This window comes from Xiphias gladius, unplaced genomic scaffold (genome assembly GCF_016859285.1).
Source record: "Xiphias gladius isolate SHS-SW01 ecotype Sanya breed wild unplaced genomic scaffold, ASM1685928v1 HiC_scaffold_1479, whole genome shotgun sequence".
NCBI lineage: Eukaryota > Metazoa > Chordata > Actinopteri > Istiophoriformes > Xiphiidae > Xiphias > Xiphias gladius.
The window spans coordinates 270,840-298,463 of record NW_024401809.1 but is presented as its reverse complement, the minus strand read 5'-3'; the positions used below and the strand labels follow the sequence as shown (position 1 = coordinate 298,463).

The following is a 27,624-nucleotide window of genomic DNA, read 5'->3' as shown; positions in this document are numbered from 1 at the left end:
TATATGTCACTGCATCTGAGGTATACTGATGCATTTCGACTTCATTCACGACTTTCCCATTCGATGCAAGTAGCCACCACTGGAAGTACTGGCAATTCACCTGGAGGATGAGCAGGTAATCACATTCATTCCCCTGCAACCACACTCACTGCCTTTTATCGATGGCATGTCTCAAGGTATAGTCATGCCGCGTGTTTTGTATCCAGATGTCTTTCAAAACTTCACCTATGTCCGAAAGAAATTTCAGTTGTGAAAGAAAAGACTGAGCTCTCAGGGAGACCAGGCTGACACAATTGGATTACTCCCATTATTGCGTTCAACCCTCATACTCCTGAACTGCACTATCTTTGTACCACATGCCAGGTCCCACATGCATCCAGGACCTCTGACGTGTTGACAATAGGGTCATGGAGACCTATCTCGCAGCCTGCATCGCACATGGCATAGATGACAATGACCAGGAGGTGAATTCCGTTATGGAAGAGAGCGCAAGCATTGCATTTGGTCCGTCAGTGCATGAGGTATTTGCCAACATGCTCATGTTTGTTCTCATGGGGGAACACTTGCAGTTCTGGGAAAGGCACAAGTATATGCTGTGCAAAGACCTGTGTCTGAGCACGCAGCAGATGTGAATGAGTTACCATGGTGATGGCAGCACACGCAGATGCCAGCCAGTAGCCCCCTGAAATTCTTCTACATTTTTGTTCTAATTTCATATTTTTTCACCTTTATTACAGATATATGTATTACTTATGATTAATTATGACAGAAATACACTAATCAATGTCGGAAAAGGAAGCACAGGGATTTGTGCAGTAGACCTTCAGACCACCTCTGCCCTTGGTATCCTACAACCAGCCAGCCAGAACAGCCAGGCCAAACATCACCGCAGCATCAACTCAGGAAGACAACAAATGCAGCTGGGATAAGAGTTAAGTTAAGTCAGGTTGGACCTAAGGCTATTCCTCTACCCAGCCTACTTCTGGCTAATGACTGGTCGCAAGAAAATGAAATAAGACTCGGGCTCACTCATCAACAAGAAATCATTGACTGTTGTGCCACACACAGAAACCTGGCTCCATCACAACATCACGCTTCAAGCTATTGCACTTGATGGGCAGTCCATGCTGCCAGAACACAAGACTCTGGTAAGATGAGGGGAGGTGGACTCTGTTTACATCAATGATGCTTGGTGCTCAAATGTAGTCAAAGTGGATGCACAGTGTTTACCAGATGTCAAGTTTTTATTGTTAAGATGTTGACCATATTATCTGCCCAGAGAATTCACCACTGTGTTTGTTACTGCTGTTTTAAATTCCTCCACATGCAAATTCAAAAAATGCGCTACAGGAATTGTACAAGGTCATCAGCACTCACATTACAAAATAAACTGGATTGTATTTTTATTGTAGCTGGTGACTTTAATCAAACAGACCTCAGAACTGTTTTACCTAAATTCGGCCAGTATATCCACATCCCCACCAAGGGAAGAAATACAGTGGACAATGTTTATACGAACATTAATGGAAGCATCAAACCCCTCCCCTGTCCTCATTTTAGTCTATCAGAATATATTTCTCTGCTTCTCCTGCCAACTTACTCCCAGCTGATAAAAATTGTCAAATCATCAATAAAAATTGTTAAGTGTGGACAGATGAAGCTACAGCAGCTCTACAAGTCTGTTTTGAGTGTACAGACTGGCACGTGTCCAGAGATGCTGCCACCTAGCTGAACCACAATAATCTTGAAGAATATACATTATCAGTAACATCATACATCAGCAAATGTTTTGATGATGTGGTGATCAAGACAACAAATCCATTCCCCAACCAGAAAGCTTGGATGAAGGGAGAAACGAGGGCTCTATCCAGAGCCAAAAAAGCTGATTTCAGTCAGGTGACAAGGATGCATAAGCCACCGCAGAGCAAGACTGAAAGCTGGCATCAAGGAGGCCAAGTGGAGACATCAGCAGAGAATGGAGAGAGGTCTCAATACCAACAACAACAAGGATATGTGGCAGGCAATCCGGAACATCACAGGCTACAGAAGCAGGAGCGCCCCCAACATGTGTGAGGCCATATTGCCAGATGAGTTTAATACATTTTAGGCTTGCTTTGATCTCCTTAACAAAGACTCAGCTGTAAAGTCTATTCCATATCCAGAGGACCTGCCATTGTCAGTATCCATAGCGGATTTGAGAAGAATCCTGCTGAGAGTGAATATGAGTAAAGCTGCTGGGCCTGATAACAGCTCTGGCCATGTTCTAAAAACATGTGCCAGTCAGATGTTATCGCTGACATTTTTACCCATTTTTGCCCAAAAAGAAAAAACATCAGATGCAAATTATCACATTATAATGAAATTCATAATATCATACTTTCAATTATCTCAAGTTAACATTCACATTTCCATTTCTCCCCTTTGATTATACCACTCTATAGTAAGAGACTAAAAAATACTAAATAATACCAAGAATAAATGCATGAAGTATAATGAGATTATATATCCAAAAAGGATACTTCTCAATCAATTTGCATTCTACCACCCGATCCTCATCTTCGTTGTCTGGGTCAGTCTTATGTGGTAGTGGCATCTGTACCTGATCTCCAGGCATCACAACTCCAACCCATCTTAATATCATAGCTTTCACAAAGGTCAGTAGCAGCGTACATAAACAAAACATCACACACAGTGGATATAAGAACTGCTATCAAAATTTGAATCAACGCTGCACCTAAGACTCCGAATCTGTCTCGTAACAAAACATTAGCAGACCATCCAGCTCCTTGCGATGCACCAAACACATCCCTAATGTGCTTCAATGCATCTACAACACTAGTGATATTATCAGAGTTGTCAGGAATCAAAGGCATCACCAGTTAAGTTCAAAGCCACACATAGGCCACCTTGTTTGGCCAAAATATAGTGAAGAGCCATATCATGTTTCAGCAACGTCAGTCTGTGAGTCCTTTGAGTGTTTGACAAGTATTCAAACCCCTTTATAGTCTCATTTGCAAAACCCTGCAAAGTGTAGGTGATATCATCAATATGATCGGCCAAAAAATGTTACACCATACCATGGAAATAGTCCCATACTCCATTTCTCTCCAAGACTAATCCTCCAATGGTAGGACTCCAGATTATGAAATTGTGCCATTTCCCTTTTCTTCCTACTACCAGGAACAGCAGTAGATTTGACCTCATCAGGTGCTTGTCCCTTCTGGACCGTCAAAACTTCATATGGAAGCTTTAATCTTGCCATGTAGCAGCATCCAGTCCATCCATATGGCAGAAATAAGTATGCTTTATCACCACAAATCCACCAAATGTCTCTGAAATTCCCTATAGTCCCATTTGCAGGCAAATTAGGTTCTTTACCATCAAAGTTATACTCTGTTTGCTGTGTGGTGTATGAAAGGTCACAGTATACAAACCATCAACAGTTTTGTGTTCACGCCCATTAAATTGCATCATATATTTATCACAGTCTGCTATTCCCATTACCATACCAGGGCCATTATGTGTTTCATTCGAACAAAAACAGTCTTCAGCTTTTACAGGTGTCACTTCCTGTCCATCAGGGACTGCTGTTGTCACATCCTCATGTTTGTCGAGTAAATTTAAATATGGCAAGTTTCTCAACCAAGAGCAGTCAAATCTGGGTCTAAACAGATGTACCGATAAAGCCATAACTCTTCTGTCAATCTTCTCCTGACATCTGCTGCAGCCACGATAGTGCATAAGAATGACACTTAGGAAGCAGCGGTTCTGGTACTGTCTCCATAATTGCAGGCCATGTGCCTGGTGTTGGAATTCTCACCACACATGGACAATTCATGTCCTTAACCGATCTTACGGAATGAATCAACTGTTGAAACCTGCCCATGGGTCTGAAATTTGTAACACGGAAGAGTCAAATCCATATGCCTTCCATGTAGTTGTTATCTTCTGTAATGCTCGATAGGATTCAGTCATGTCGTCTGGTGTCCGGTCAAGGTCATCAAGGTCATTGGTTATATCTGACAGAGTCCTCTGAGTTGTTACAGATGAATTTACATCAGTGTTGTCCACTATTGATTCCTGAATTTCAGATCTCTTACTACTACTGTTCAAGCTAACCTCTATTCGCAACATAGGCTTTTGAGTCCCATTAGCAAATTCCTCAGGTGCCAAAAGTGTCATAACAGGCATCTGTGTCCTGTTTATGAGCTCAGCCAATGTTTTATTTGTGGCTGCCCCTGTCACAACCTTACTTGCAAAGTTTCCCAAAGTAACAGACGTTTGAGTCGTCACCATCATTGTTGTACTATTTATCCCCTTCTGAGTTGTAAATAAAGTAACAACCGGAGTTGTCATCTTAACACGCTTAGTCGCTTCTGGAACTAAAGTAGTATGTATCACCCTTCCACTATATATCCCCCTTGTGGTTGCTATGGTGAGCTGCTCCTGAACTTTTCTAACACCTGTGGATACTTGAACAGGAATAAAACTTATTATCACAAGTGTCAATTTGCGAGTTACATATCCCTCTATCCAATAGTTTTGAAATGATACAAATTTTAAGTGCGGATCATAATAAGTGCATGTGTATTCCCCTTGATCTTCCCAAGTAGCATTTTTCAAGAGAAGTGAGCAATCACCCTCTATTTTCATTCACTTCATGTTATTGTACAACACATACTTCCTTCGATCTTGAGGCACAATGTCGACATCAGGTCTTATTAACACTACGTCTTAACCATGACTATTTTTCCACTTAGGAGGATTATTGCCACCACCGTTCCATTTATCACATTGACACAGAAGATGAGCCGCACTGCCTAAATTTACCGTAATCACAAAATTAGAAGAAGTTGGTGTCGGTGAAGTCGTCCGAAGTGCAACTGTTGTTAAGAGCGATGCATTTGTACTTTCAGTAAGCTTCAGGACTGGAAGGATAGGTTTCTGTACCTCTCTCCCAGTTTCCGGCCGGAGAGTTGACGTAGTTGTTAACTCTCCTACTTTTTTAACAACTTGGAGTTGTGCGATCTTACTTGCATTTATTACAACTAAAGTCACTATCCTAGTTGTAAACCCTGTCTCTGACCCCTCACTCTGAACTTGTGGATCATAATAAGAACACCTATAATCATCTTGATCCTTTTGCTGAAGCCCTCGCACATAAAGGCTACGGTCACCTTCAATCTTTATTCTCCTCTGATCATTCATTAACACATACTTCCCTAGTGGTGAAGCTCCCAACAGATCAAGAACCCTGCCATGGTTATCTTCCCACTGAACTCTGAATTTTCCTTCGCCAGTATTCTCTCTCGTACAATGACATTGGAGCTGTGCTGACTTTCCCAAACTTCCCTGAAATGGGCTCACAGCCCTCTGGAGTCTTTGATGCATCATGCCCCACAGAAATGGGCTCTGCTGTTTCTGGGACATATTGGAAATCAATGTCATCAAATTTTCTTTCCTGCTCATTGACTGCAAAGTCATCCCTGGCATCATCAGAAGTGTGCCCAAGGTCATCACCATTGTCCCCAACATGGACAATCTCTTCCTCAGGCTCTTCAGCCTGGAGGTCTTCATGGACCTCTGCTCCTTCTGCATGTTGTTCCACATTTTCTTCCAGCTCTCTTAAGCCTTCAATATTTCTGCTTTGTGAGTGCAGCGCCTCTTCTCTTTGCGCTTTAACACAGTGCGATAAATGATACCACGTCTGAGATCCTTTAACCTGGACCGCAGTTCCAGTACTGCGAACAACTTCAAATGGTCCTTCATGGCGTTCGTTAAACCACTTCCTTCTAAACACCTTCCCGAACACCTTGTCTCCAGGTTGCACTGTGCTCCTCTTTTGCTCATCAGTCCTCTCTTGCACTTCTTCTTGTCTTTGCCTGTCAGAGACATACGCGGATATTCTTTTATGCAGAGTAGCCATATATGTTACATATGCTCGCATTTCATCTTCCAAAAGGGCAAGACTCGGACACTTTTTCGTAAACAAGGTGTTGGCATCCGCCTGCCCATGACCAAATCATGGGGTGTCATACGCAGATAACGCAGCTCACTCGAGCGACACACCATTAACGCCAGCGGAAGTGCCGCTACCTAATTTAGACCTGTGTGTTGGCAAATTTTAACAATTCAGTTTTTCAAAACGGCATTCATTTTTTCACAAATTCCTTGGCTTTGCGGGTGATAAACTGCTCCTAGACGCAGTTTAATTCCCAGTTTTTGTAAAATTAATCTCACCGTTTTATCCACAAACTCTTTCCCATTGTCTGAAGATATCCAATCTGGAAGTCCCCATCCACTTATGACCTCTCTACACAAAAACTTGGCAACAGACTGAGCATCCTTCTGCTTGGTTGGACAAGCCACTGTGAAAATCTGTCCACATCGACTAGCATATATCTCTTACCTCCAACTGGTTTTATCATGTCAACAAAGTCCACAACTAATTCACGCATGGGACATCTCAGAGTTGGAATGTGGCCAGGAGAAACCGTAACAACCTTTTGAACAATGTTCTTCAAGCAGATGATGCACCTGCCTATGATATAATCAATCTGCTCAAATAAGTATGGAGCCCAAAACCCATAATCTTTTGTAATTTTTCTCCTAACTTCCCCCCTTGCACGAGAGCTAATCCATGTGATTCCTGAATCAGCAGACCTAGCAGATCTGGAGGTGCAACCATCAGCCCCTCATGATTTCGCCACAGTCCGGTAGAATCTTGGTTAGCACATCGGTCCAGCAACAACTGTTTATCCATTGCAGAAGCTGCTTCTTGCATTAAGATCACATCTCTGAGCATAATTTTATCTTCTAACTCCACCTCATGAGTGACCAGAAGAACTTTGCCCAATTTATCCGCTCCTGTGACATCCTTTGCAGCTTCATCAGCTGCTTTATTGCCCTGTGTAACTCTTTGACAAATCCGCTTTATGTGCTGCACATTTAGCTATCGCAATTTCTCTAGGCTTCATCATAGCATGCAAAAGTTTCATAATCTGAGCATGATGTTGTATTGGGGAACCATCTGTCTTTTTGAAGCCCCGGTTCTTCCATAACACTAAAAAATGCCCCACACAGATCTAACACTGTGAAATATATAACCTCTGGAGGGATTTGGGCCAACAAAGTATGAGGATCCGGCATGTCTGCTGGAAAATCAGTCACCACTTCATTCACTGCTCTTAAATCATGTACCAAATGATAAGAGTCCTCTGGTTTCTTCACGGGTAATGGAGGCGTATTGCTCTGAGGATTCTGGTTATCTTCAAAACACTTGCTTTCAAAAGTCCTTCAGTGGTTCAAATTCTCTTAATGAATACTGGTTCTTCCAAGGTGGTTCGGTTCCTGGACGGGGTTCAACTTTCACTGGTTGGGCTGACTTTACAAGTCCTATGTCAGTACTATGTTGAGACCACAAATATTCTGGAACTTGTCGCAGCATCTCCTCTCTCATAGAGTCTGAGTCCATCCTGACACTGAAAATTGACTCATGTCAACTGCACTGTGTGTGGTTGTCCCTGTCCTTGAGCAGAGATCATAATCTTAATAAACCGCCGATCTTCACTCCTCTAGAGGGTAAAGTTCCCTATTACCGGAGTAAAAACCGCTTCCTCTGGTTCTGCCATCATTTCTCCTGTGTTTCTGTTTATATTCTTCAGATATCATCAAGTCCCATGTGGCACACTCTTCTCAATGTCATGCCCTTTATCAAAATATTCATTGCTGTTTATCTTCATAGCTGCTCCTTGTGGTCCCAAAATTATGCAGCACGAACTGAGTTGGACTTGCTTTGGTTGACGATTCAACCACTCCTCTGGATTTGATTTGGCAGCATCCTTGGAGCTCAATAGGTTCCGTGAGAGGAATCAGCTGTTTCACTCCCTCAAACCCGATTGTCCGTATCAATTGACCAGACATGGGGAGATGTATAGCGTCTTCAGGTCGAACACAGGTGAAAGTAATCCGCCATCACTTCCAATGGTCGGATTATGGTCGGACTATTATTGGATCTTGCTCCGGCCCTGACACTACCAGCTGACCTCCCCTCGGCCTCTGAGGTTGACTCTGAATAACCAAAGCCTGCTTCTTTTCTTTCTTCTTATTATCAACCAGCTGTATTTGATTAAGTTTTCTGAGAGTCTCCTGGTCCTGTTCTTTCTGGTCATGCTCCTTCTTCCAATATAGTTTCACTTGATGTGCTATATGATCCGTGTAGACACCCTTTGCCATGCTTCCAAGACCAACCAACTCTGCCAGTTTGCTCTTCACTGGTAGGGGCAACCCCTTCTGTATTTTCCCTCGCAAAATTCATTGCTCCATCTGATTCAAATCCAGGTCATTTCCTGTGACATTTCTCCACACTTGATGGGCCCCTGACATGTAAGCCCTTGGGTTCAATAAAGATATTATCAGGATTTACATTTGTTGGAAATGTATCTCTCAGCGTTCTCCACATACGACCTCTATTTGCAGCAAACAACTCTGGATCGTTCACAGAAGATCCCACGTATCGATTTAGTCTTGCTTTCTGTAAAATCTCTTCCATAGCTGGGGCCCCAAGGAGGTTAGCTCTTAATATCTCCTATGGCAGACTGTGTTCCCACTATAATCTCTTCCAACTTTGAAATCCAAGGATGCGCTCCATCTTGAAGAGTAGGTAACTTCTCAAGTATATCTGACATATCTGTATTCTGCCAGGGCTTATACTCCAGATTCTGTCCTCGAATAACCACTGGACACATCTGTTGACTTTCCCCTTCTTGAGCGTTATGAATATTTCATAGTGCCTGACTTTTTAGAGTCTTTCTTCCGTAATTCTTTCTTCGCTATCTGCAATTCCTGTAATTGATTCTCCAGTGCTTCCCAAATTTTCTAGACTGGTAGAATTGTTTATTTCAATAAGACATTGATCGATATTTTCCTCAACCTCTCTTAAAGTCGGCCATCTGTCTTCTCCATATCTGGTACTGGATGCCCTTGGGAAAAACCCTCTTGAAAACGATGGACCATTGCGCTCCGAGTCTCCATCGCTGTTTCCATTCTCATTTTCATTGGAGCTGTCAATCCTCGGTCCTTTTTCCTCTACGTTTTGACTCCTCTTTTCTCCGCTTTAGCCAGTATCCGTCTGACTGCTGGGTCATATCCACCCATATTTTCATCCAAATCACTCTGATCATCATCTCCAATTTGCATCCTCTTGATCCTTAGTCCCCCCTTGATTCCAAACGAGCCGTTTTCTTTTTACTTTTGGTGTTTGGATACATCTTGATGGTTGTTTCCGCTCTTCCTGTTTCTATTATTCGCTCATTCTCATCTGCAATGTGATAGTTACCTTCCTGACTAATCACTGGAAGTTGGGGATAAATCTCCTCAAACTTCACCTCCTTCTCATAAGGTGGGGGTTTCTTTATTGGGGCTGTATGTGAGAATGGTGTATTAGTTTCTGCCATTAATTTTTCTATTTCCCCTGCATTCTTCTCTATTTCCTCTGCGCCTTTCTCCCTCTTATCTTTTGCAGCTTCCAATAATTTCTGTCCCTCATTTTCAAACAACTGGAGAATGACAAGCTCTGTTTGTCTTTTTTCTTTATGTTCTGTCCCTTTTTACCCTTCTTCTTCTCCGCCTTATATGTGGATATAAGCACCTGCATTTGTTCTAATTACATCTGGGTTGAGTATCCCTTCCACTGGCCAAGGTTGGTCAATTTCAAGCCAACGATTATGCCACTTTTCCGACATTTTTTCTACACCTTTAATTAGGGGATTACTCTTCTGCACAACATCAACCGGAGTGATTGCTTTGAAGTTGTAGTTTTTTACTCCCTTATTGTAAATCAAATAAAAATTTTTAAAGTTCATTTAGGTTATTCCTCTCTTCAGTTTCCTATTTAAATTATCGATAAACCACTGTATTGCCACAATCAGTAACAGAAAGTGAAATAAATTTGCCAACTTCAGAGCATCAAAAGTGTTATTTTAATTTATTTCATTCTAATAATATCTTAAATCTCCAAGTTATTCTACTTTAAATAGACTCACATGTCCTTAAAGACTGTCCATTAACTCTAAGCCCCTCAGTTTTTTTTTTTTTTTCAGTCTCTAACCAAGAGGGAAGGGAGGGTGTAGCGCTCTCTCACTCACTCTCTCTGTCTCTCTCACACACACAGAGAGGCAAAGAGTAAAAATGAGAGAAAAACTGGACGCTCATCAAACACTCAATCGATCCCTCATCAAAATCAAAATGCGTGTTTTAATATTGGGAACTTTGTCAAAAGGTTGTCTTTCCCTTCCTATCTTATTTCTTGCTCATTCTTGTGCACACAAAACATCCTCGCTGTTCTCCCTACTTTTTTCCACAATAAAAATGTTCTTCTCGCGGTTCATATTGAGCAGATTCAATAATCTTGCCAAGGAAGCTCATAAATATTATCAAACGTCCCACAAGGGCTCATTTATATATTTTTAACAATTTTAGTCCCCTTAAAGACTCATAGATCATTAGTTTCAAACGTCCTTTCAAAGAGGCTCATGATTTTTATCAAAATGTCCCCCTGAAAGAAGCTCATGTATATTTAACATTAAAAAGCAAACATATCTGTCCTTATGAATCAATAAACCACTTATTTTCAACCACAACCTATTTGCGGGCAGCAGACACACACACACAGACCAATCGTTGAACAAACAAGGGCACAGAGCAGATTGAGCTTCTGTTTGAGAAGCGCACAATGAACTCAATCATCATCCCAAATTTCTCAAAGTTAACTCATTCATACTTTTCCCTACTAAATGCGCATTTTTGCCGCTCACTTTTCTCTTTTTTCCTAAATTAACGCTACCTTAATGACATGCAGACATTTCAATGAGAGGCTGCTTCAGGCATTGTTCGTCAACAAATGTTCGAGTGGGAGCTTACTCTGTACCTCCAGTTCTTAGAACTGACCTGAAACATCCCCTAGTGACATCCCAGGTTTTATGGGCCGTCTAACACCGCCTTCCTAAGGGCTTCATCCGAATCTGTGGCTTAACCTCTGTATTTCCTCTCATTTCCTTTACCTTACCTCTTTTACCATGTTACTTTTACTTTATTTAATTTCTCCTAATTCCTCCCCGGAGTTACATTTCTAATTTCCAGTCAAATTCCACTATTCTTTAAAAGCCAACTTTTACGCAGTGGCTAATACGCATGTCTTACCATTAAGAAAGATAAGGGCCCTGTCTTCATTAATCTGGCATGGCATTTATTTAGAACACTTTACCATTACTAATTAGGCTATTCTACAGTTTCCTACTTTAACTTCTTATTTTCTTCACGTCTTTACTACATTACTCCCCCCTTTTGTGTCGCCCTAGCAACGCAACAAAACCAAATTTAGAATGGAGCACCGAACCAAACATCAATACATCATGACACGCACACACAAATGATTCTTTGCGGTGTGATCAACCAGTAAATACAACAGCCTCAACGAACAAACCAGCGCCCCAAGAATGCGAGGAATCCTCACCTTAACTGCCGGCGTGGAGCGGGAGTCGGCGCGCTGATGCTGATGAAGATGCTGCAGGGCACAACACAACCAAGTTCGTGACGCCAAAATTCGTGTAGTTTATTAGATGGTGTTGATGATGTGAAGAGGATGAAGGCGAATCCGCTGACATTGGCTTAATTGCATATAAAGGTTTATTACAAAGAAGTACGGCGTCTGCTTGTGAGAGTGTGTGCAGCCAAGGAACCACTCTTTAAATCAGCCTTGATCACCGACTCTTAAATGAGGCAATTGTTTTCCTAAAAACTGTCACTATGTATGGTTTCAGTCACAGAGCATAAACTTTCTATTCCAAACTGTGAGGCACCCTCTGAGGACCTTTGACCTAGGGCCTCTATATAAACACATGGCTTCAATTCTACATATATGACCATACACCTCAGCATCCTAACTGGAAACATCAAAAACTGCCATTGGATGTGTACAGAACTGAAAGCTCTGCAGCAGGTGAATCATCATCATCGGTACCCATCTACCAAGCATCAGTGCTATCGGTGCGGTGAGGTGCCTGCGCAGAGCCCAGAGGATACAAAAAGGCAATAGCCACCCCAGCAACAGGCTGTTCAACCTGCCTCCGTCTGGCAAGCTATACAGAAGTATCCGCTTTCATACCGCCAGACTTGGGAGCACTTTCTTTCCTCAGGCTGTGAGACTACCGAAAATCGTCCTCCACACTCAACCACGAAAATTGTTTTATTTTTATGACTTGATTATTTATTCATCATTTATATAACTTTTTTTTTGAGTAGCATAAAGGAACTCTGTAATTTTGTCATACAATCTTGTGTTGCATAATGATAATTAAATTGAATTTTGAATCTGGTTGCCTTGGTGGTGCAGTGGTAAGCACTGTTGCCTCACAGCAAGAAGGTTCCTGGTTTGAATCTTAGTTCGGTCCAGGGCCTTTCTGTGTTGCACGTTTTCCCTGTGCGTTTGAAGGTTTCCTCTGGGTATGCCAGCTTTCTCCCACAGACCAAAGACATTAAGGTTAGGTTAATTGGTGACTTTAAATTTGTCAATAGGTGTGAATGTGAGCGTGACTGGTTGTTTGTCTTTATATGTTGGCGCTGTGATAGACTGCCGCACTGTCCTGGGTTTACCCTTCCTCTCTCCCAATGTCAACTGGGTTTGACGCCAGTCCCCTTGCGACCCTCAAAGGATAAGCCGTTTAGCTGATGGATGGAATTTTGAATCTTGAATCTTGACTCTTGAATCTTGCCAAATGAAGGTATTGTGAAACGAAAGCTGCTGAGAAGCATGGCCTTACGCTATACAGAACCAGGGGTAGAAATACATGCAGAAAGCAACAGGAGAGAGGAGTGAGACGAAATAGCACAAAACTCCATGAGAGAGAAGAAGTCAAGTTAGTAAAGAGCACTGATGGGATATGAATGCATACAGATGGAGAGGGAGATGAGCAGAGAGGACCTTGGTGCATCATGGGAAGTCCCCTGGCGGTCTAGGCCTATAGCAGCATAACTAGGGGCTGGTTCAAGCCAAGCCTGAGCCAGCGCTAACTATAAGCTTTATCAAAAAGGAAGGTTTTAAACCTACTCTTAAACGTGGAGAGGGTGTCTGCCTCCCGAACCCACACTGGAAGATGGTTCCACAGTAGAGGAACCTCCCATTCTACTTTTGGAGACTACAGGAACCACCAGTAAGCCTGCATTCTGGGAGTGCATTGTTCTACTAGGGTAATAACGTCAAGGCATCTTTGACTCCACTAGGAGATCTCTGGACATTTTATTTTCGTTATGGAGGTTCAGTACATGACACAAGGGTTTTGAGAAACAACCTTGTTTATGTCAATTCTCCCTACCCACCACTGGCTGACTGAATAATCATGAACTGACATTACTAAATGCAGAGGCATTTCTGTAACCACTAAAGTGAGGCTAGTACTCCATCTGCATTTGGATGAACTGAAGTGTTTTTTGATAGCTCCCAGTTTGTAAACAAAAGAGAAATGTTGTTGGATCAGATCTGATGAAAGCATATTTGGAATTCATCATGCCATCAAACAACTACACACAGATTAAATCAACAATCGTTTATACTTACGTGTGTAATTCTCTTCTCTTGTAACATTAAGGTTAGGGTTAGTTCCTTCCATGCTTGTTTATTAACAATTCTTCTTTCTTCTTCTTTTTTCCATTTTATGGTGGTTGTTTACCTTTTTTTTTAATGCTTCTGGGCTTCCCCTGGTAAACATGTGACAGTGCTGTGAACTGTGGGTAATTCCCTCAGGCAAAGTCTTCAGAAATGTATACTTATGGAAAGTGTGCATAAAAGGCTCAAAGTGTCTGAGAAAGAGCCCTCACGCACTTGACGATTTGACAGTAGGACAGTCCTAAGCCCTCACAGATTTATCAAGAATGCACCTCAAAGTCCGTGTGTCTGTGAGTTTGGACATTGGGACTGCCCATGGTCCCACCCCAAAAGCTGTGATCGGACAGTTGATTTTCATTTTGGCATCGATCATGCATCTTCCTCTTAAAAAAAAAAAGAAAAAGCTCCCTCTCACCTCACCATGAAAACTAATGATGAGCTAATGTGGCCTGGAAAATTATGTCACAATGAAAAACAGTTCATCCAGTTACTAAAAACAAAAGGTGAAATAATTGTCATTGAAAAACTTTTTTTTCATGAATTATTGCACCGTCAGAGGTTAAATTGGGCTGGAGTGCACCGGAACTGAGCAGCGCCATCTCCTTCAGTTTCACAGCGTTGTCGGCTCTCACACAACTGGTTTAGAACATCCACTTTCAGACACACAGAAATGTAGAATGTTGCCTCTATTTGATTTTATTAGATCACTAGCAGCCGCTGGATCCATTCCTGTGTCTCCAAATTATATGCAGCATTACTGCCAGCATGGAACTTATCCCTGAAGTAAATAAAAAATAAAGCAACAGATCGTCAGCCTAATAATGAAAACAGTTTATTGTACTCCGTCTATAAGTTACTGTAGATCCTGTAGTTGCTTCAGTGCAAAGATACATTTATTTTTACCCATGGACAGGAATATCAGTGTTTCATGAAACATAAATTCAATGCCACTGGCCTGTATACTATAGGATATTGTATTATTGTCTTTCGGGAATTCACGGTGCTTCCAGCCCCAAGTTAAGTCAGTTAATGTTCACATCAAACAAACTGGCTGGAGCTGACAAAGATTACGGTAACTCAGATAACACTCTTTAAAAGTTAGTGAGCAGAATAACATTTCAGTGTCCAACCTTGAGGTGGATGGGATACAACGACAGAAATCTGACGCTGCAGTGGGCACAGGCTCACCAAAACTGGACAGTTTAAGACTGGAAAAAAATGTAGCCTGGTCTGATGAATCCGGTTATCTGCTGAGGCAAGCGGAAGGTAGTGTTAGAATTTGGCGTCATCAACATGAATCCATGGATCAAACCTGCCTTGTGTCAACAGTTCAGGCTGCTGGTGGTGGTGTAAGGGTGTGGGGAATGTTTTTTTGGTGTACTTTGGGCCCCTTAATACCAGTCAATTCTGGTTTGAATGCCACAGCCTATCAGAGTATTATTGCTAACAATGTACATCTACAATTTACCATCTTCTAATTGTTACTTCCAGCATGATAATGCACCATGCCACAAAGCAAAAGTCATTTCAAACTGCTTTTGTGAACATGACAATGAGTTCAGCGTATTTCAACTGCCTTCCCAGTCACCAATCTGAATCCAGTAGAATACCTTTGGGATGTGGTAGAATGGGTGATTGGCAGCAGTAATGTGCAGCTGACAAATTAGCAGACATAACGTGATGCAATCATGTCAACAATGACCAGAGTCTCAAAGGAATGTTTCTTTTGGAATCCATGCAGAAATTAGGCTGTTTTGAGAGCAAATTGAGGCACTACCTAGTATTAGTATGCTGTGCCTAATGCATTGCTTGGTGAGTGTATGTGAGTTAAGAGTTGATCCAAGGTAAATGGCTGCTTTTAAAAGTTTAAAGTTTCCAGGATACATGCTTATTGATTAGCTTTGTGAATGCAGAGTAGAAGAAATCCCAAACATTTCAAGTAATAGTTAGAATCTATCCCAATCAATAGAAATCAAACTTCTCTCCTCCTCTCCCTCTCCACCTGTAAGCATTCATAACCATCAATGCTCATTATTAATTTGACTTCTTTTCTCTTGTGTAGTTTTGTGCTTTTTTTGTTTCTCTCATCTCTCCTCCTGTTGCTTTCTGCAGGTATCACTGCCCCTGGTGCTGCAAAGTCTAGATCAGTGACTGCACCTACCACCTACTGCTCCCATGATCCTGCTCAACACCGACTGTTTCAATTATTATGATTATCATTATTATTGTTATATCTAGTCTTAATAGTATTAATATTATTAGTCCTCTAATTTTAATTATTAGTTTTATTATTAGTCGCATTATTATTATACATCTTTATGTGGTACCTGTATTGTTCTATGTTCTCTTCCGTCCTGCCCCCCCTCTCTGTTTCCGGTTTCCGGTTGTGAGCGTGAGTGAGGGTGGACGTGCGAGTGGCGGGAGTTGTGAATTGTTTTGTGTGTGTTTCTGGATTATCTGTGCACATTTTCCTCTGTACATGATCAGGTAAGCTTTATTTTTCTAAATTGGTTCATTGATTTGTTTGCCGATCGATCGGTGGACCTGTCAGGAGGTCTTCGGGAGTGATGGCGTCCTCCGAGACGCCACCTCCGTCTATCCGGCAGGGAGTGCGGATGGTCCCGCCGGATAGCACCGTGACCGTAGAGGAAGTTCTGCTGGCCGCCGGTGAACAAGTGGGACACGATCAGCTGTGTTTTGCCTCCAGAATGAACCGAGCGGTGTTTTGCCTCCAGAATGAACCGAGCGGTGTTTGTTTCCTGAAGGACGAGCCTCAGGTGCATCATCTGACCGAGAGCGGTGTGTTTATCAGGGAGAATTTCGTACAGGTCTCCACGCTGTCGGTGCCCTCCACGCGGATCACCGTATCCGGTGTTCCGCCGTTCATCCCAAATGAATCGCTGGAGACCGAACTCCGCAGGTTCGGTAAATTCGCCAGCGGATTTAAGACATTGAGTCTGGGATGTAAGGATCCCAAACTAAGGCACGTCCAGTCTCTGAGGCGGCAGGTGTTCATGTTCCTGGACTCGCCGACCCAGACGCTGGAGGTGTCTTTCAGGGTGAAGCACGGCGATGGCCATTACCTGGTCTACGCCAGCTCAGGGCAGCTCAAATGTTTCGAATGTGGAGACATTGGTCACAAACGATTTGCGTGTCCGCATAGACAACAACTGGTGGAAGCGGCGGCGGGCGGGTCCGCCCGGGCCGAGGCGCCGGCGGGCGACCGCGCTCGGGCCCGGGAGGAGGGTGGGCCCGCAGCCGGGACTGAGGGGGTGGACCACGGTGCTGCAGATGCAGCAACCGGTTCACGGTCAAACTGTAACAGCCAGCTGCAGGCTTCTGAGACTGCAGAGAACCTGAGCAGCTCTCAGTCTGCAGGGGCTGAGGCAAAACAACAGTCAGAAGAAAAAGCTGAAGAAGCTGCTTCCACCAGTCTAATAGTCAAAGATAATACCGAAGGACAAAGTGTATTCAGTAGCCAGGTATCAGATGCAGGAGGAGACATGGAGTATGACTCTGAGTCAGACGCTGTATCTATTGGTGAGACTCCTAACAGGAACACAAACCTCTACTCTCTAGAGGAAATAAATCAGTTCCTGGATGAAACATTCGGAAAATCTGTTAAAGGGACTGATTATTTCAGAGACACTGACAAGTTCATTAGATCTGTTGGCATATTAAAAAAACTGGTTGGGTTTGACATTTTGGATGAAAAGAAACGCTTCCATCTAAAAAAACACATCACAACTTTGAGGAAAGAAGCAAAATGTAAAACTGTTAGACTGGACAGAATCTATATCTCCCAAAGTCTCAGCTCCAGACTGGTTGAGAGCACAATTAGTCCAGTTGGGTTAACTGACCATCACTTAGTCAGCATAGATCTGTATATTTCACCAGTTGAAAGGGTTAAATCTTACTGGAGTTTTAACAACAAACTCCTTCTAGACAGGACTTTCTGCCACTGCTTTGAGCAATTTTGGCAGCAGTGGAAAATTAAAAAAACTGACTTCAGTTCACTGAAACTGTGGTGGGAGATTGGCAAAACACAAATTTGTGTTTTTTGCCAACAGTACACCTGCCATTCCACTGCTAAAATCAAGTTATCAGTGCAAGAACTTGAAGCCATCATTAGGGAAATTGAAGAGGGCTTGCATGGCAACCCAGATCCTGCTAAGGGCCAACCGTTGCAGGAAAAAAGGTTGGAGTTGAGCTCCTAACTGCAGGAGAGAATACAAGGAGCCCTCGTCAGGTCCCGCTTCCTCCAGCTGAAGGACATGGATGCTCCAAGCTCCTTCTTTTTCAACCTGGAAAAATCGGTCACCCAATGAAAGCAGATGACCTGCCTTAGGCTGCCAGGAGGCAGAGTGACCGCTAGTCCGAATGAGATGAGGAGCCATGCAATGGACTTCTAAACCGACCTCTTTGGTGCAGGCCACTGATATTGTCTTTAGATCAGGAAAAGGTTTTTGACAGGGTGGATCACTCCTACTTGTTTTCTGCACTTAGGGCTTTTGGTATTGGTGATGGTTTTCTGGCTTGGGTTGGTTTACTGTATAAATGTGCACAATGTATGGTGAAGATGGGGACGGGGCTGAACCGGCCAATCCCTGTACAGCGAGGGATAAGACAGAGTTGTGCTATCTCAGGTTAACTATATAGCTTAGCTATTGAGCCCCTGCTGTGCAGGCTGAGAGGTCGGCTCAGTGGTCTCTCACTGCCGGACCTCGATCGTCCTCCCACTGTTTCTGCTTATGCAGACGACATTTACATCTTTGTTTCCAGTCAAGAGGATGTTCAACATCTGCAGGACACCCTGACTCTTTATGAACAGGCCTCATCTGCACGGTGGAACTGGAAAAAAAGTGAAGCTCTGTTGATGGGACAGTGACGGGATCAGGCAGTGCCCAGTCTGCCTGGAGGACTCCAGTGGGGGAAGGAGGGGCTGAAGGTGCTGGGATTGTTCTTGGGCACTGAGGGCTTTCAGAGAAAGAACTGGGAGGGAGCTAGGGAGAAAGTGTGCGCTCGGTTGTCTAAATGGAAATGGCTTCTACCCCAGTTGTCATATAGGGGAAGGGTTCTGGTTGCCAGTAACTTGGTCTCCTCGACTCTCTGGCACAAAGTTATCGCTCTGACGCCACCAAGGGGCCTGGTAGAGGAAATTCAGAAAGCCATCCTGGACTTCTTCTGGTCTGGTTACCACTGGGTCAGAGCAGCAGCCTTACATCTGCCTGTGGTTGAAGGGGGGCAGGGATTGATCAACATCCAGTCCAAAATGGCCTCATTTAGACTCCAGACCGCGCAAAGGCTGCTGTACAACTGTGGCCCAAGCTGGTTCGACACAGCTCGTCTGCTGCTGAGGAGAGCCGGTCGACTGGGCTACGACAAACAGCTTTTCCTCCTCCAACCGGAAACGGTGGACCTAACTGGGCTGACACCTTTTTACAGCTCTGTCCTGCAGGGCTGGCAGATCTTTAAGACCACACGTCGTACAAATGAAACTCCGGGCATGTGGTTGTTTGAAGAACCGTTGTTTTTCAACAACTTTATACAGACCCAGACGTTGCAGTCTGCCAGCTTGCGAGCCGGTCTCTGCCAGCTTGCGAGCCGGTGAAGGAGGTCTGTGCTGCCCTGCCACAAAACCTGAGAGCATTCGCAGAAAACAGAGACCTGTGCAAACAATGGAGTGAAGGCTGCGAGTACAGCTTCCCCTCTCTGTCCGTCTCCCCAGCTGTGGGAGAGTGGCAGGAAGGAGGAGGACAGCTGCTGACGTTCACAACCCCACACCTGGACCAGTTCCTGGCTGTAGGGAAAAAAGCAGCCTATCAAATCTGCGTGAAGGTTCTGAACCTGCGCTTTTTGGCGGGGATGAGGGAGTCGAGGTGGACTGAGTTTTTTGGTCCAGGCGCTTCCCCGAAAGGCAGCTGGCGGGCCCTGTACAAGCTGCCCATTGAAAAGCGGAAAGCAGACCTCCAGTGGAGGGTTGTACACGGGGCGATAGCTACGAACAGATACAGAGCGCACCTGTATCCTGAGCTGGGGGAGGAGTGTGTCTTCTGCTCTCAGGCGGAGACCCTGGAACATTTGTTTGTTCAGTGTCCTCGGCTGATGACGCTGTTCGAGCTTTTAAAAAGGTGGTTTCAGGGTATCGGGGAGAAATTTTCTCTTGATTTGTTCATTTTTGGCCCCAGGTACAGTGCTAAAAAGAAGACGGCACATACACTGGTGAACTTTTTATCTGGTTCTGCCAAGCTGGCCATCTAGCTGACGCGCAGGAACCGGGTCTGGAACACTGGCAACGTGGAACCTGTGCCGGTTCTGCAGGGACTGTTGATGGCCCGGCTGAGAGTGGAACACGCTTATTATATAATGATGGACAACGTGCAGGACTTCAGGCACATTTGGGCTGTGGGAGGGGTCTTATGTTCTGTCGGGGGGGAGGGAGAGCTGATTGTTAATTTCTGAGAGAAAATGGTTTTTTTGGCGACAGTTTTTTGCTTCTCTTTGTTTTGCTATTTTTCTTTCTGGTCTTTGGGTGATGATGTGGGTTTAATAAATGTTTAAAAAAAAAAAAAAAAAAAGAAATCTCTCTCTGTCTCTGTGTCTCTCTCTCTGTCTCTCTCTCTGTCTCTCCCTGTCTTTCTCTGTCAACCCAGCTGGTCGAGGCAGACAGGCACCCAGCATAGGCCAGGTTCTGTTCAAGGTTTCTACCCTTTTTAAAAGGGATTTTTTTTCCTTGCCGCTGTAACCAAGTGCTTGCTGATGGGGGAATGTCTCTGTAAATATAACTATAAAGAGTACGGTCTAGACCTGCTCTACATGAAAAGTGCCCTGAGATAACCTCTGTTATGATTTGGCGCTATATAAATAAAACTGAATTGAAAATTGAATTGAATTCTTTCCCCCTCCTTTGCGGTAGCAGCAGCTTCTTGGGATATTGGGTCAGTGGTCAAATCAGCCAGATCCAGGTACAGGACCACCTAACTCTTGTCCCAGGCTGTCTGCTCACAGGTGCTGCAGTGGGTCCACACATCTAAGTTTGCCTGTCATCTGGGTGTGAGCCATACCCTCTCAATCCTGATGAAGTACTTCTGGTGGCCTAAGATGGATGCAAACTCTTGAGCTTTTGTTGCTACCTGTACAGTGTGCGTCAGGGTTAAAGCCTCTCATCATCTTCCTGCTGGTCTTCTACATCCACTCCTAATGCCAAGTCGTCCGTGGTCAAACATGGTTTTGGATTTTGTGATGGGTTTACCCCCCTCACAAGGTAACACTGTAGTCTGCTCAGTAGTAAGTCGTTTCTCTAAGGCTGTACATTCATTGCTTTGTCCAACTTCCCCTCTGCCTGTGAGACTGCTAATTTATTATAAAATCATGTTTTTTGTCTCCATGGTTTACCTGTTGACATTGTCTCAGACAGGGGTCACAAGTTTATCTTGCAAGTGTGGAAAACATTTTGTCAGGTGCTGGGAGCAACAGTCACCTTATCCTCCGGTTTTCATCCCCAAACCAACAGGCTAAAAGAGCAAGCGAAGACCTGGAATCCTCTCTTTGTTGTGTCACTGGCCCCAATCCTGCTTCCTTGCAGTACATACCTGGCCTGGATCCAGTATGTCCACAACTCTATGACCAGTGCAGCTACAGTTATGGTGCCTTTTTGAAGCCTCTCTAAGGTACCAACTGCCTTTGTTCGGGAACGCGAGTTAGCAGTGCCCTCTGTCCAACACCCCCCCTGCTACTGCAGGAAGATCGGGAGGGACACTTGATCAGCTCTCCTTCACTCTGTGGACGGCAACGAAAGCATCGCGGACAAAGGCAGGATCCTGGCTCCTAATTACAATTGAAAAGATAACCAATCCTTCTGTTGTCAAGTGGACGCTACCCAGCTCTATGAAGATTCATCCTGCCTTTCATGTATCACAGATAAAACCAGTCTCCACTAGCCTTCTCTATGTGGTAGCATGCTATGGCAAACTTCCTAGTTTTGAGCTAGTCTGTTTCCTGCTCCATGTTTATACTCTGTTTACCCGTGCCTCAGATCTCATTACATGCAACTCCTGCCGCCAGCCACGTTCAGCTCTGTCTGCGTCTGTTTCCCAGTTTGGATTCTGCTTCAGTCTGCCTGTTCTGTTCCACCATCACCAATTTGGGTCTGTCAGTCCCTCTCATCTGCCTGGTCTGCTCCACTAAACCCACTCCTCAGCCTGCTCCTTAGGCCAGACAATCCTGCCCTTGCCCTTCATCCTAATCATTCTCCGTATTGGCAATATAACTAGCTTTAAACTAAACACCTGCTTCAGTAGTCTGTGTTCTGCACTTTGGGTCCACCATTGGAGCTGATCATAACACTCTAATCAGAGGTGGGTGGCCCACTTGCACCTGTCCCTGAGTGGGAGTCTGTGAAACCACACTCATTTCAAATATCTACTGATAGAAACTCATCATTCCCAGGAGTTTACTACTTAGTATTTTTCAGTTTTGGCACAATGGCTTGGACTTGTGCTTTTGGCTGCAGAAGCATAACTGGACTGCATTCTTTCCATTCAGACCCTCAAGTAGCTACAGAATTTACTTAAACAGACTTTGACACTGAACTAGAAATCCAATGTTACACCATGTCAAGTTCAGCTCGATTTCACCAGTTGATAGCACCACCAGAGCACTATAAATAGAGGAATATCTGTCTGTCTCTCTCTCTGTCTGTATTTCAATTTTCTTCAGAACCTGATCCACTTCAAACTTCGCTGGTGCCTTGCTGAGGACCCAAGGAAGTGCAGCGTTAAGTTTTTTGGATGAATGGTACTCGAGAAATTGACAGAGATTCGTCTATTTATTTTAAACTGCACATGCTGTTACCTTTGTAACCATGTTTCCTTTGAACTGAGACATGGCCCTTTGATGGTGTTACTGACATGGTAACTGTGTTTATTTTTTCGTCTCTTTACTTTGTGATAGAATAAGAAGACCAAAGTTCAATACGTTTGAACTTTGTGTGAGTGTGAGGCAAAGGCAGCTGGCAAAATTTGTGACCAGGAGTGAATTATGTCTCACTTCCTGCTAGTACGACCTACACTGATAAAAGATAGTGACAAGAAAAAAGTCAAAAAAAAAAAAGGCAACAATTAAGGATACGATAGACATGACTGTACGGGTTGTTATACATCTCTTAAATGTTACATATTTCTTAATTGTTGTGGAAAGCGTCCCTTGTGCTCCTTGGAACTGCCACAGAATTTCTGCGTTAACTGAAAATGATGTCGTCTGGATGGATATTTCACATGTTAGTGTTTGGTTAGCACAAAACAAAACAAAATACCTCCCTACATAAGAGAAATCCATATTATAGACACAATGAACCCAATGTCAGGGTAAATAATTTTGTTAAATAAAATGACTGTTCAGTCTAATTATTTAGGTAGACTGCTATAACAGTGTGTCGACAAGGTTTGTGAAAATATGTAAAACAAAAGATGGTTCCACATACAGTGGGGTTCAAAAGTCTGAGACCACTTTCCCATTCATGGGGAAAGGGTCTCAGACTTCTGGACCCCACTGTATATCTTGGGTACACTGACACACTCATGCAATTTACCATTGCCAGAAATAGACCGATTGGCCCAACCAGTTACCAGTTTTAATGTTGTGGCTGATCAATGTAATGGAGCCTGCAAAAAAGCGTCACATTTAAAGAATATTGAATAAAATCTGAACACAGCATCACAGAAGTTAAAACACCATCTTGAAAAACCAGGATGATAAAGCCATGGTGAAAATGGAATATCCCTATTTATTTGCTATTACTGTGTCAGGTAATGACAGGATAGGGAAACATGGATACTATGGAGATAAAGAGGCACACATATTACTCTGTACTGTAAGCAGGTAATTGTAATTAAACTGGGGAGTGTGGGTAAAAATAAAGCCCTTTCGTCCATATTTCAAATTTGAGAAAACTATATTCTGTCTTTTGACTTTTTCACCATGTCTTACTACAGCTGTCTCTTCCTATATTGGCTAGGGGTCTGGCACTGAGCAGCAGATCCGAACTTCAGCAGGTGCTCGAGAGGAGGAAGAGGGTGCAGAGTGACCAAGAAGAGGAGGGACAGAGCAGAACTCCTCTGGAGGATGTGCTGCTGAGACATCAGCAGAAACAGCTTGAGGTAATAGATCCTGTTTATGGCAGAAAATGCTTCATTTAATCTTTTCATTCAAGTAGATACTCACTGTAACTGAATTGTCTTAAGGGATCAAAGAAAACATAAAAGCTATAGCTGCAAGTAGCTGTAAAAGTCCAAGGCCATGGGGCAACTGTAGATAAAATGTAACTTAACATATTACAATTTGGCCCTTTACACATTATCACAGTATGAGCAGGATTCAGAGCAAGGATGGTTTCAGACCTTAGTTTAGCACAGATGTACTTCACCATTGTCAGGTAGCAGGTAACTGTTTTCCCATCCACAAACCTGGTAGTCCTGCCTGACTGCTGAAGTATGATTTTAAGGTGCTGTTTTAAAGTTCTGGGAACACTGAAATACAAATACAATACAAAATTTTCATCCATTACAGCTGTCATCTCATTCTGTGCATGCAAGTTCAAAGTTGAAATTAGCTGAACTTTGTACTCAGCGCAGTTGCAAAATTCGAGCAACACACAGCAACACACAAAGGTAGCTCTGCTGTGAGTTTCACAATCTCCACCCCTTCCATACCAGAATGCAAAGTGAATCTACTACTAATTACTTGTAGAAGGCCTCAGAAATGTTTCCAATATGTCAACCTGGAAGTGCTACCCTACATTACTAAACAAACATTTTGTTATGTTGGACATTAACTTGTTGAATAAAGGTGGTGTAGAGCTCTGACTCTGATTAGCCTTGTATTTTTATGCTGGGTGTGACTTGAGTTTGACATTGATGTATTTGTCTTTAAGAAGTATTTGCACTTCTGGTTCATTTATTACAAGTGCTCACCACTGTTTTTAGTAGGATGGTGCCATTGTTGTCCTTCCATGAGAAAAGTCACTATAGTCACTACTCTAATAACAGACAGCATCTCAAATGCAATCTTAATACAGAAAATAAGAATACAAAAAAATGGATACTTTACTACTGAAAACAAAGTATTTGCTCCAGTCATGGTAGAGTGTTGTAATCATGGTTATCATTTCCAAACTAGATTAACTTTCTAAATAGAGATCAATCTGTGCACAAAATCATACATTTTTGCCCTTGTCTTGATGCCATCTTTACATGAATATGTCGTGCCAATGCTTTTCTTTTTCTCTTGTCAGAGGGAGAAGGAACAAGAGGAGAAGGCACGAGAGGAAGCCCAGTTGATGGAGTTCGCTAGAGTCCGACAGAACCTCAGAAAGATCCACTCAGCGATCCAGAACAAGGCTGTGAATTTCTGAAATGCTATAGAAGACCCAAAATGTATACTGAACTCTGGTCTAATCTGCGTTTATTCAACATCTACTGCCCCTAATGTAAAGAGTAACAACATGTTTTATGCTAAAAGACAATTAGTAGAAATGATTTAATGCTGATTTTTTTAAAAAGACACAGGTACACACATACTTATGGAAATAGTGTATTTTTATAGCTATGCAAAGAAATGCTTTGTGTAAGTCAAATATTTGTAACTATTTTGCTTGATATAGAAGTTATCAGTAGTATATTGTGAACATCATTAATGAGAAAGTATGTCAAACTTTTGTTTATTATTTATTATTTATTGAACTACTGCTATTTTCTATTCAAATGCCAGAATGAAATGCTGAAAAAATCTGATAATAACTTGAATTTGGGTGACATGCTGTTGCGATAATACTTTAAAAGTATACTTTAGATTAGGTGCTTTGTATTTATCGGCAGCTAAGGGCAAATACCCACAATATCATAGATGGCTTTATAAACATCCAGAAAATATGGCAAGATGACAAGAATAAATACAATTTCATATAAAGCAACAAACTCAGACACTAAATGTGTCTCACATTTAGTTTCTGAGTTTCTACACATTTGTTTGACAGAGGGCTCGATTCCCTTGCATTGTGCAGACACAAATACAAGCAAAATATCAAGGCGTAAGTACAAATGGGTATGAATGGCAAATTTTAGCAATTTTGGTGACAACAGATGCTGGCACAAACCAGGCACCGCTGGGCACAACTGCGAAGAGAGGCTAAATACATTATTAGTAGAAGGAATACAGAATCACTAGGGTGATTTTAAGTAATAAACAATTACATGCACTCTGCTCATCCCTTCAAAAGCAGCAACAGGTGAAAGGTAGGGAGAGAGACTGAGGTCTCTGAGTGAGAGAAAAAAAAAGTTAATCTTCATGAAGTACCTTAAATTCTGAAATAAAATTTAAAAAAAATACACCTAACACCCTAAACATTAAAATATGCTATTAGTAAACAGGCAGCTTATCAGTGTTCATTTTGGCACCTGATTTTGATGAAGTTTCAGTCTTAATCTTTCGACAAAAATGTAGTTTTAGTCAAATTGTAGTCATTTGATTTGTTTTTGAGGTTTTAGTCTAGTTATAATCAAGATAAAACTAAAGACATTTTAGTCTATAAGGTCATGCATATGCAGCCCGTAATAGGCAAAACAGTTTCCTCCACCACCCAAAAAAAAACCTCTTGTTCAGAAGATGATTTAGCCACTTGACCTGTTGCACTAACTGTTAACGAGAAACACCTTGCAAAGTTATGTCTCTGTCAGCAATGTGATCTGGTTCTTCTAAGAAAAAAATGTAAGGACGAGATTAATCTGCAATGCACTGAGAATTATTAAATCACTGAAATTAATGTCGATGGTCCATCTAAATCATCCTTTAGATATTAGCTAAAGCAATATCAGAGTATCGATGTTAACCAACAATGTAGTGTCTCCTCTCAAACTAAATCCAGACAATGAACAGTATTGAAGCAAATAAGTGAGGTAATCCAGTTTTGGAATAACTGCTCTGCAATGAACAGCACAGGTAGCTCCAGTAAGATTTTGCCAGATTTTTTTGTCATGGTTTTCATTGACAAAATTAACACCTTACCTGACGTATGGAATAAGATATATTTCAGAACAAAATCTCCCAAGAACCAAACACAAAAATAAAGTAAAAGTAAAACAAAATTCAAACAAAACAATGGACAAAGGCAAAAAATCCAATGTTTTTGTCCCTTTACTTTGTGATATAAGAAGACCAAAGTTCAATACGTTTGAAATTTGTGTGAGTGTGAGGCTAAAGCAGCTGGCATAATTTGTAAGCAGAAGTGAATTATGTCTCACCTCCTGCTAGTACAACTTACATCAATGAAAGATAGTGACAAAAAAAGTTACCAAAAAAATGGCAACAAGTAAGGATGAGATAGACATGACTGTACGGGTTGTTATACAGCACGAGTGCTAAAAAATTAATTACAATAATCTCCATTCTTCTGTGAGAATTTTTCTTTGACTGCAATTTTTTTCAGTTTCAGGACTACATTTTTCAGTTTTGCTCCTAAATTTCTCAGTTTCACTTCTTACACAAAGACCTCATGTCGGAGTGTGTCACAGGGATGTGTTGCCATTGGTTAGGAGCTTTTCGAGTGAAAGCCAATGATCAGAAAGTGGTGTCACCATTCATATTTCATTCATATCAATGACACAACTGCTAGAGAATGTGTGGCCAAAATAATATATGGACAGAAACATGTCAATTAAAAAAAGAATTTGAATCATATAGTTTGAATATTTATTGTTTAAAATGAATAAGCTGCATTGACTCTGAAACTAAAATAGCATAATTTGAAATTGAATTTATTAGTTTGGAAATGAATTCCAATAAACTTGAAACTGAATGTAGTATTAAATTTGAATTCATTCGCTCTGAAACTGTAATTGATCCTCACTGAAAAATGTCTATATACACTGATCAGTCACAACATTATGTTGTGGCTGATAGGTAGGGTAGGT

The 27,624-nt window shown here is 42.4% G+C and overlaps 1 protein-coding gene across 1 annotated transcript in view; it reads left to right on the top strand.

The window, feature by feature from the left end:
- si:ch211-218o21.4 (protein FAM107B) overlaps positions 1–27,350 on the top strand; it is a 31,550-nt gene extending 4,200 nt beyond the window's left edge. The window contains exons 3-4 of the mRNA XM_040123157.1: positions 23,676–23,817; positions 24,951–27,350. Of these exons, the coding sequence (XP_039979091.1) occupies positions 23,676–23,817; positions 24,951–25,070 (262 nt within the window). The 3' untranslated portion in view covers positions 25,071–27,350. The remainder of the gene's footprint in view (positions 1–23,675; positions 23,818–24,950) is intronic.
- Positions 27,351–27,624: the final 274 nt, after the last annotated feature.